At 31.5% G+C, this 11,708-nt stretch overlaps 1 protein-coding gene across 2 annotated transcripts; it reads right to left on the minus strand.

Annotated features, from left to right (window-relative positions):
* Positions 1–460: 460 nt before the first annotated feature.
* On the minus strand, positions 461–11,477 carry LOC132618871 ((E,E)-geranyllinalool synthase-like). Of its 2 annotated transcripts, XM_060333871.1 has the most exons (11): positions 10,906–11,475; positions 9,263–9,455; positions 7,109–7,347; positions 6,054–6,305; positions 5,213–5,421; positions 4,001–4,116; positions 3,522–3,620; positions 2,593–2,814; positions 2,367–2,496; positions 1,702–1,953; positions 461–1,186 (listed from the first exon to the last, which is right to left on the minus strand). In XM_060333871.1, exons 1-11 carry the CDS (start codon positions 11,237–11,239, stop codon positions 650–652), a joined length of 2,583 nt encoding a protein of 860 aa, XP_060189854.1. In that variant the 5' UTR covers positions 11,240–11,475; the 3' UTR covers positions 461–649. The 2 variants fall into 2 exon arrangements, with proteins under 2 accessions (XP_060189854.1, XP_060189855.1); XM_060333872.1 differs by lacking the exon at positions 2,593–2,814 and having other exon boundaries at positions 10,906–11,477.
* Positions 11,478–11,708: the final 231 nt, after the last annotated feature.

The raw sequence follows: 11,708 nt of genomic DNA on the forward strand, positions 1-11,708 counted from the left end.
ATCCCACCCCCCCCCCCCCCCCCCCCCCCAAAAAAAAAGGAACGTAAATAAATAAAAGTAAAGTCAAAATATTATTGTAATGACCAGAAATCAGAATGATGCAATATATAATATAATATTTGATTTATAGAAACCGATAATATTAAAAAGTTTATTATGTGAAGAGATTGATCTAGAATTTGAAATTTATAGATTCAAAATTTTGAATTCTAGTTCTTTTGGGGTTGCTGGGTTTTGAATTTCAAAGATGTTTCCAACAATCAAGTAAACAATAATTAATAACAATTTCATAAATGTTTCCGACGATCACAGGAAACGTGACCTTAGCTTTTGTGAAGCAAACCCTTGTGCAGACCAACCAAGAGGATTATTATAATTCTTAGGAGATTGCCTTTCAACAAAATGTATGCCAATGCCTTATAAATTTGATAGTGTAAGGTAAAGAAGAAAAGTAGAATGCTTGAAACATGATATATCTTATTATTACAATTTCAATATTAATAGAGTTATTCCCGATCCTAGCAAGAGTTACTTTTACAATCAATTTACAATGTGGGACTCCCGTACACTCGTTATTTTCACTACAATATTACATATTATACAACAATAACAACAATAATCAACAATGGTTTCAAGATGTTTCTGACAATCACAGGAAGCACGATCTTAACTTTTGAGAAGCAAACCCTTTCGTAGACCAACCAAAAGAATTATAATTCTTAGGAGCTTGCCTTCCAACGAAGCTTATGCCAATGCCAATATTACCTACTTGTTGTTTGAAGTTTTTTCCATTGAGACATGCATTGAATTTGGCAATCTCAATCTTGTTTTCTTGAGGTGGTAACATTGGTGGCAAAGGCTTTGAAGGTGGTGGCATCGGAGTTTGTTGTTCTTGCTGAAGAGGAATGTAAATAGCTTTCATTATGTCTTCAAGTATTGTTGTTTGTGTATCAAACAAATTGCAAGAATTATAGAACATGTGGAACACATTTAGGCAAGAAAGGTGAAGGAGCTTCATTGTCCTTGGCATGTCATTGGACCCATCCATTAGGACATTTTCAAGAAACTCTTTCTTCTTGTCTCCCAAGATCTTTTTTATAAAATCAATTGAATCTTCAATGTGTCCCTCAGGGTTTTCATTCAAGTGAAGTAATGTGTAGTTCATCTTCCCTACTTCTCTTTCTTTCTGCATATTAATAAATCATGCCATAACAAAAGTTAATGCTCATCTAGTTCATATTAGTAAATTTAATTTGCAACTTAGGGAACACACCTATAAATATTAAATTATATTTGTGTATATATATACACAACACACACACACACACAAAAGACTAACACTAGTTACTCGAAAAAAAAACATTAGTTTCGTTACAATTAAAAAAAAAAAAAGGGGGGGGGGGGGGGGGGGGGGGCTAGAAAATTCGTCTTCAGTCTAGCGCTAAATAGCTCGTGGCTAACAATTTTTTTTAATAATCCATCACTATTCATCCTTAAATAGGATTAACAACGATTTTTTGTTGTTTAGCATCAAAAGTGTCCTGTCACTAATTCTTGTTTTTTTGTAATGTTTGGAACAAACATAAAGCCTTATTAAAACATCACAACCTCAAATTTTAAAACATGTGTACTAACTGAAATATTACAATAGATCGACATCACTTATATATCTAAAAATTTATGAGAAGGAATTGAACTTACTTGATAGCTTTGGATGTCATTCAACAATCGGGTGGTGGCCATGAGCAACTTTGTAATATTTTCATAGTGTCCATTAATTGGCCCAAGGTTTTCACTTGGCACTGTTGGACATCCAAGGGAAGTTGCATGAAGAACCAAAATATGTGCACCAATTGATATCATCCCAACTTTTAGATATTCATCCATAGATGGCAAATTTGAAGTTCGACTCCACAAACTTTCCATCATCCATGAATGAAATGTCTCCTTCCACTGTTGAAACAATACTTATTTAACATGAATTTAACTATACCAACAATAAGTAGCAGCAAAGCGAGGAATTTCGCTAAGAGTGCTTAAGGTATTTGATATATATATATATATATATATATACACATATATAAACACACACACATAGTAGCATAGCCACATATACTGAAGGGTAGTGAGTTGAACACCCTTCTTCGGAAAATTATAATGTATATATAGGTCAAAATTGCTTTTTGTACATATATATTAAATCTTAAGCACCCTTAATGAAATTCCTAACTTCACTGCATGCTATATATAGACATCATAATTTTCTAGTGATTTTTCGAATTGTCATTTTTTTGTTGAGTTTGACTTTTATACTTTGCCAGTTAAAAGATTCTTTTTACATCGCTTAATAAGATGAGAGAACTTACCATGTGTCGAAGTTGTGGGGTGATGTCAATTTTGTGTTGGAGGTGGTACATTTTGGCAACATCACACACAAGATCATCAAGTGCTTCAAATATGATCTTACTTGGCCCATCTAGGGTCTTTGCATCCCACCTATCACCAAAAAAAAATAAAAAAAATTACATAATTAATTGACTAGTTTAAGTTGTAGACACTGAGAGTTCATAATTTTTTATATAATTACTGTACCTTTGTATTGCCTCAGTTAATATTTGGAGTTCACTTAAAGAGGCTTCTTCATCATAAAAGTCATCAGCTACAGTAATAATTATGGAACATTTTGCAACAACCAATCGAAGAAAAGATTCATAAGGTAGAAAACTACTGCTGCTTGCTGCACTCGCAAAATAAGAATAAGTAGTTTTTTCTCTCCCAAATCCAATGCCTACAAGGCCCTTCTCTTTCGACCAGCTACAAAAAAAAAAAAAAAAAAAAAAATAATAATAATAATAATAATAATAATAATAATAAATAAGTAAAAGTTAAATCAAATTTTATTGTACTGACCAAAAATCAGAATGATGCAATATATAATAAAATATTTGATTTATGGGAAAATTACAGTCGAATACGATTCGCGCATCTAGTTTACAAAATACATACACAGTGTATAGATAGTGTATAAAGTATATTAAATATACATATAATATACATACCTATACACTACTTATAGAAAGTGAATAGGTAGTGTATACTTCGGCCATGTTTGGGATACTAGATAGACGAACTGTACATTTAGGTAAGTTTCCCATGATTTATAGACATGATAATATATATATATATATATATATATATATATATATATATAAAGTTATTATGCCAAGAGGTTGATTCGGAATTTGAAATTTATAGGTTTTGGATTCTAGCCCTTTTGGAGCTAATTACTAGGTTCAATATTTATAATTATACATATTAAATGAATTTTTAAGGCAAATATATATGGCGCTCGGACAAAAGCTATTGGGTATACTAATATAATTATATGCAATTATCATTTAGGTAATCTGACTGAAGGTATAAAGTAGTATTTCTTTTAGACTGTTAATGCATAAAAGTTAGCTAATATAATACGGTCAATGGAAGGGAAAAAATAAAGATGAAAGGGGATGTGTCTTTACCTCTTTAGGTCTTCCAATTCCTTCCTGTAAATTGACTGCCGATATTCATAATTTTGCACGGCTAGCTGCATTAACTTGTCATTTTGCTGATAGGACAACCTAATAAGGTACATTTAAAATAAATTAGTCATAAATCATTTGGTTATAAAGACTTAATATATTGATCAAAATATATAAGATCTGTCACTACTAGAAATAGAAGTTTTTCCCACCGACATTCAGTGGGAAATTTGTGCTACAAAAATGATTTTCCCACTTCATTCCTAACGAACCAGATCACTGAGAAAACGCATGGTGGGAAATGAGTTCTCATTGAAACGTTAGGAAATTTCCTAAATTTTCCGTGAAAAAACACTATTATTTAGATGTTTCCCACCGATATTCAGTGAGAAATACCCACATAATATTTTTAAGTGGAGAAATAGAAATTTTTTAATAGTGTGTATACAATAATGCTCAAAAGTCTATTAAATACGTACCAATAATATGGGGATTTTCCAATTGTGTTACGGAGAGATTGATTTAATTCAATCCACAATCTGTGGTCAAGGTGTTCAAGTCGAGCAAACCATGGAACATTCAACTCATGTTCAATCTATTAAAACAAGACAAATTAGCATGTAAAAAATTATTCCAATTATTCAAAATTTTATTGATAGCAACACATATTAGATATTGCCTCGTCTTGTTGCTTAGTTCAATTAAATCCAAAAAAATCTTATCTTGTGATGGTTTTTTGTGAGCACAATTTATAATTGGTAGAGAATAAATTGATAAATGACTCAATACTTTGCTAAAAAGTACATAAATATTTGTCATGAAAACAACGTGTAAAATGACAAGACTCGGCTTTTTTAATTCACACGTCATGGTAAAAAAGGTAAAAGAAAATGACAAAACAGAAAGAAAGGTGTACTTGGAGAAATTTTATTTGTCAATGGGTTGTATTATAAAGTGTATAAAAATGTACACTTCTTATGCGTGGTGTTGGAGCTCCACATATTTTCTATTTTCTCTTCTTTTATAAAAAATGAAATTTTATATTAAGTACATTCCTACAAGGTCTTTCAGAATAAATGAAAATGTCATTATTAACTAGTTTCAAAAAAAACAAATGAGACAGACACAAATATCTTTTTATTTTTGTGATAAAGAAATCACATCAATTGTGGAAAAAAGCCACCTGAGGTTTTGTAAAGAAAGGTCCCTCCCCTCCCACCTTATCCCCACAAATATTATAATTTTCTAAAAAATTAAAAACCGTTGGTTATTAATCAAAAGGTCAGCGTACCATATATGGAGTTAAAACCAGAAGCTTTACTACTTTTAATTTATTCAAAAATTTCGAATTTGGAATATAAAATAATTTTTAAATCATCTTTATTGCATACACTTTTATATATGTTGTTTAGATTCTTCAAAAATAATATACTGGGATGTGTCAGATCCTTACAAAACTTTTCATTTTTTAAGGATCTGATATGGGTGCGACGTCATATTTAGAAAGTCCGAGCAACATATCGACCGCACCATGAAAATTTAACCATAGATATAAATTATACATCAATATTTAGCATTTCGGTTTTTGAAATCTTGATAAAATGTAGTATTAAATAATCAGTCTCAAAATTTCAAATTTTTTTTTCAAGTAACTTTAGGTTCAAACACTATTATGTAGTACTACTACTTACCAATTTTTGAAGTGCTGGAGGGACTGATATATTGTCATTGTTTACAAGAAAATTTCTGGAGAAAGATCTTGCTTCTTCCATTTCAGATTCTCCATTGAACATTAGATCTGTGGCTCTGTACACATTGTACATCACATATGCAAACTGTTCTTGGTTCTTTTCCATGTAGGCCATTGTGTGTGGTTGATTAAGAAACCAACAAAAACTCCCTGCCATAGCCAAACAAAGAAATTCTTAATTTCAGTAGTTACAGATAAAATAGTACACACAGAGTGTGTTTGATAGGACAAAATTAAAGTCATTTTGCATGTTAGGAAAATAATTTCGAAAAAATATATTTCGGTGAAATATTTTTTGAAAAAAAATCTAGTTATTTTTTCCATTGGGACGGAACTAAACTTTTATTAAAGTGATAATTGTTCATGGTAAGGTATGTAGGGATTCTCGAGAAGAGAGGAGTCATGGTGGTCCCCTCTTGGTTCGCTCGGATCCTACGTGTAATCAAATGTTGGATGTTAAAGATTAAGAATAATACTAGAAAATCGAAGAGTATTTGAATAAAGTTTTCAAATGTTAAATATTAGTACTCATAATAATGTTTAAACGATAAATTAGAAGTTAAGATAATTGTAAGAGAAAATGACTTTCGCCCATAAGTGAGGCTGCGAGGAAAGTCATATTTTTCGTGTTTGATGACAATGTTTTCCCCGACCAGTAACCAAATAGTAAACGCCTAGACATTAATCTCCTCTTCAAAAATATTTGTCTGAAAATAACTTTTGTCATACGAAACACCGAAACACATTGATATAATAATGTTTTTGTTTAAATTTTAAAGTACCTTGATTTATTTTGTAGCCTTGCAATCTGAGAAGCCTAAAAGCCAATGAATCCTTGAATAATCTCTCAGGCAAATCACTTGTTTCTGGTGATACGTACTCATTAGTTTGCAAGTTCGTTTGATAATTCTTGTAAACTTGGTCAAGAATTTGTTGAATCTCTTTCTCAAAGTGCAGAGCTACTCCCATTCTTTGTATGTTATCAACCATGCAAAGCATTTCTAGCATTTCATCCACTGGAAATCTTGAAGGCACTGCCAAAAAAATGTACATCAGCTAAGCAATAATTGTACTTGTAATCTCAATAAAATGAGGCAAATATTATGGAAAATTAGGATTTAAATTTCAGTAAAAACAGAAAACGCTAGATATCTTTTTTCATCTTCCTAAATTATCGTTGATAGAGTTATCGAGTACATGCACCGGTCAAAGGTCGATGAAGATTATATATTATGGGTTCGTATATTTTTGACATGGAACATATATATTCATATGTGAATTAAAAAAACATATCCCTCTGTACAACTTTTCCATCTGTGAATTAGAGGGCTATATATTCATATGTTTCTGTACAGCTTCTCCTTGATGTGTACTTTAATCTTTATTCAACAAAGTGCATTGAAAGTCTAAAAAAAAAAAAAACACTAAAGTTTCAACAAATACTGCATTAACCCATAAGTATTCTAGATCTGCCTCTAGTGCTGGTAACATGTATGTACATGAAAGAGTAGTCAAGTTACGTGCAAGCTAACCCGAATTATTAATTTTTTTTTAAAAAAAGCAAATATTACCGCTGTTTAATTTTATCTGTCTTAGTTTGACTGGACACGAAGTTTAAGAAAATAAAAGGAGATTTCTGAATCCCGTGGTCTAAAACTAAAGATCATGCGTGGTCTAAAACTAAAGATCATGAGTATGATGTACCAAAATATATATCTATCGTATCTTGTATTCTTAAACATGTCATGTGAGCTGTCAATACTAAATATAAAAAGTAGTAATATTTTTCTTCAAAAAGATTAGAAAGATAAATGAAAATAAAGAGAGTACTACGAACCTCCATTGGGACACTTCTGAACAATGGACATGAGATACTCAAGGCATTTTGTACTTCCAGTAGCCATGAATGCTTGTGCTATGGCAGAGGGAGATTGGAACAAAGAACCATCTTCTTCACATAAGTGTTTGAGGACTTCAATGGCTTCATTAACAGTACAATTATCACTGTGTGATAAGCTCTCCAAATATGTCAAAATGGGTTGATCTTGCCCCGCTCTCAGACCACTGAATTTTTCACTGATTTTTTTTTTAACAATAATGGTGAATAATTGTGGTTTTTGTACTATCCCATAATTAAAAGCTAGTAAAACTTCTTTATTCTTCTTGTTGACTTGAGTCCAGGATATAGAGTTAGTGTGTCCAGAACGAGTATGATATTATTTTACGTATATACTTTTTCTTTTATGTATATACATGTAAAGAGCAACGTTTAGCCTGCCCACATCTTCAAAATGATATTTGTTGAATGCTCCTATGCTTTGTGGATTGAGAGAAACCAGAGACTATTTGAAAACAAGAGTAAGAATGTGGATATGTTGGGCAAGGAATTGACAGTTCTATGCACTGTTCCAGCCCTGCCCGAACTTCAAGCTCTAATTTATAGTTTCCAGTTTTGATGACTATATGCCAGTGCCTGTAATGTTGTTATAGTGTTCTGTTTTGAGACCTTAGCAAGTTGTGTTGGATGTGCTAAATTTGTAATGACTGCTCTTGATGATTGATAAAATCTGTTAGTTATCCAAAAAGAGTTTATGTACACTGTCAGTGTAAGATCTACCAATTTTCTATTTCAAAAATTTGTATTCTTTTTTATTTTCCCCTCCTCTCTCTCTTTCCTCTTCAAAGTTTCCTGTCTTCCTCAATCTCTCATTTAACACCGAGGATGGCTCATCCCCATAATCCATTTGCTCATCACCATAATCCATTCATTGTTCTTTATCTCTATTAATTAATCCTTAGAAATCTCAAATTGTTAATAGTAACATGAAGATCTAATTTTATCAATAAAGTATAAGCCAATTGGCTCCCATATGAGTATTATTTTCCTTTCCAGTAATCTCTTTAGCGTTATCCTGCGTCCCACAGTATTAATCTTTCAATTATTTTTAGCCAAATCATGTATTCAATGTGTCTGTGAATTTTCTCAGAATAATTGCACTTGTATCAGTGATTATTTTGCTACCAGTTATTTGATATTTAGGATATTTGAGATATTCCTATATTGCGAATGTAAAAAATAAGATGCTTCTACTCTGAATTCTTGTTGTTATTTGTCATGATCATGACTTGACGTTGTGTCACAGTGAGAAGAAGCAACGAAAACTAAGAAATTATTTAAAGAATCGAAGAATTACTTCTGAGTTTGATATGATGTTGAGAAAAACAAAGAAAAATTTGGATAAGAACACAATTAGGAACTAATTTTGATTAGAGTGCAAAAAGGACTCAACTTGTGTTTATTGTTTTTTGCCATAATTATAACTATATTAAAAAAGGTATAGTATTTAATTACTTAAAAAAATTACCATGTTTATCTTTAGAATTATATGATGTAAAAAATCTTATACACCGACGGTGCACAAAATTTTAACTCATCCAAAAAAAGAAAAGGAGCAACACGTTTTGTCGAACACACATAATCTGCTCTAGATCTGCCGCGTATGGGCAATAAGTAGTGAGTTGACTGAGTTTAATATAACCCCACTCTTTCAATATGGAACACAAAAATACATAGAGAAAATCTCTAAATTTATAGATTTTATACTCATAATTTTAAATGTGTAATGGATTTAATGGGTGACCTAAAGATTCAACCCGACAAATAAAAATCTTGGATTCACCTTGACTCTAAAAGGTGTGACAGGACATTATATATTTCTCCGAAAGTTGTTACTAGATATGTACATATGGATAATAAGTAAAATTAAAATAATGTATATAATTATAATAATATGATACTGTTTGTCATTCTTTTGTTCACGTTAAAATATCTAACATCACACCCATTCAGGTGCAGTTCTTTTTCGAATCCTGCTAACGAGGATTTTTTTTGCATCGAGTTGTCCTTTTTTTTTTCTGAAAAAAATATTGACGGTAGCGTACTATTTACGAAAATTCGTACGTATGTCACAGTATAATAATTAGTTATTACCTCTCAAGAATTGCTTTCTTCTTCATGAAGACGTCAGATAACAATCCGTTTGATCCATTAACAAGAATAGTATCGAGGCCTTGTGCTTTTGCAAGTTGAAGCATTGAAGGAAAAACAATGGTAAACCAAAGTGGGAAACGTTGAGAATTCTCCTTCAAAAGTGCATCCGTATTTGCATGAATAAACTTCAGCCCTGAAAATCACAGCACAGTAATAATTAAAGTTGGTGCCTTTTATTCAAATTCAGGCCGGAAAATGACAACGTGCACAGTAATAATTAAAGTTGGTGCCTTTTATTTCAACGTATATACAAATATTTCAAATAATAAAGTCCATTTTCTTTGTGGATTATTTACGTGGCACGAAACTCTAACTTAATTAGTTGGGAAAGTGAAACTTATTTTGTGTTTTGATTGAATACTGCAAAGTAATAAAACGAAAAAACAAAAAAGTTTTTATCTTTTGTTTAACTTGTTTTTTAAGACCATATATAGTACTCCATATTGTTTTACCATATATGGTATCTCAGTAAGGAGAAGGAGGTTAAAAAAAAAACGAGGAGGTTAAAAAAAGGACTATGATACAATTTAGAACTAAAGGTATTAACTGCCATTGCACAATTACTAGTAAACTTTCCGTTATATTTTATGTGCATCTGTGTGGCTGGATAAAAAAAAATTAAGCGAAAAAAAAAAAAGATTATTAGAACTCGTGACCTTAAATAAGTCATGACATATCTATGACAAAAAAGTCATGATATTAAGGATAAAATAAAAATTAAAGTTAACTTGTTTTTAAGTATATAAATATATCGTTAATTTTTAACCATACTAAAAAACAAACTATCAAAAAAACAAAAGAAGAGCATATACTTATTAATTAAGTGGAGTGATCTGATGTCAATTAGTACTGATGACTGATGAGTTCAAAACATGTACTACTCAAAACGTAATTCTTAGACCAAGAAAATTCAAACTTTTAGCTCCAGTCACGACAAAAAAAATGAATAATTTGCGGAGGTTGAAAGTTGCTATTTGCGGAGGTTTTAGCTTTCACTAGTTGTTAGAAGAGGCTAAAACCTTCGCGAATTGCAACTTTCAACCTCCGCAAATTATTTTTTTCTTTTTTTTCTTTTAAGTTATTCTCATGGATAGAGCTGGAGGTGTAAGACAAGTGATGTCTTTTTCATCCAAAAGATGGGAGGTGATAAGAGAATGTTTTTATTTTGCATCTTCATTAAAATTGGAGTAGATGGACAACTTAAAAAGTAGGCCCAAGAGACCTATATAATCCACGTTCATGTATTCGAATCCTTCAAATATATTGTCGGATGCCTGTCAAATCCATCAAATTATGCATTTCTTGAGGGTCTGACAGACACCAACACAAACATAATGTCTAAACATTATGAACTTTTTGAAGATCTGCCATGAATGCAATGACGTTTTGGGGGTATGAGATAAACACATAATCCAGGTTTAGGTTTATATTGCTCAAATTCTCCAAAAAATGTCATCCTTAGATCCTTCAAAAATTATCAATTTTAGAGAATCTAACACAAACACGATAGTAATTTGGAGGATCCGAGCAACACGGAATCTAGGTAACAATAATTGCAAAAAAAAATTCTACTTTAATTTTACCTTTCCTTACGTGGCTTTCACCCACATTCCATTTCTTGAGTGCTATCATGCAAGCAAGAGTAGTAGGGAGAGCATAAATGGTGGGAAGATTTTCACCATTGGGTTCACCCCAAAACCCTTGCTCATTTTGGTTGTTGCGAATCCAATTTAGACAACTCTCAAACATAGGACCATTGGCTTCTTGATTATTATAAGGAATCATGGCCAACCAAGCAGTGTCATAGGCAGATGTTTGGATAACAAAAGTGTTGTTAAAATCTTGGTTTGAGATCACTAACTCTTTCTTGATCTCATTGACAAGAGATTCAATGGAAGACAATGATGAGGAATCCATGAGAATTGCAAAGAGAGGCTAATTAAGAGGTGATATCTTAGCTAGCTTTAGCTCTTCTTGGGAGTGATGTTTTGAGAGACTGATGGTGGAATATGCAAGGAAACTAGGTCTATATATAGAGAGATATGATACATTCCATATTTAAAAAAAAAAAAAAATCTATGAAACGACCACGTCAAAAAATATGTAAATAATCAGGTTAACAAAGTTTTATAATAAGCATTAATTACTGATATTGAGTTCCCACGTCGTAGGAGATGGAGTTAATATTTGGCCGCCTTAATTATATAATCTTGGACAATACTCAATTATTCACCTCATGAACTGCTTTTTGGGGTTAAGTTAAGGCAATGTCCAATCTCACTAATATGAGGGATCTAAAATTTCATATAATTGAAGTTTAGCCATATGAAACTACATGCTTAACTAATGTCGGTCGAAATTGGTACATGTTAAATAATTTTTAAAA

The sequence above is a fragment of the Lycium barbarum genome, chromosome 11, assembly GCF_019175385.1.
Source record: "Lycium barbarum isolate Lr01 chromosome 11, ASM1917538v2, whole genome shotgun sequence".
Classification (NCBI taxonomy): Eukaryota; Viridiplantae; Streptophyta; class Magnoliopsida; order Solanales; family Solanaceae; genus Lycium; species Lycium barbarum.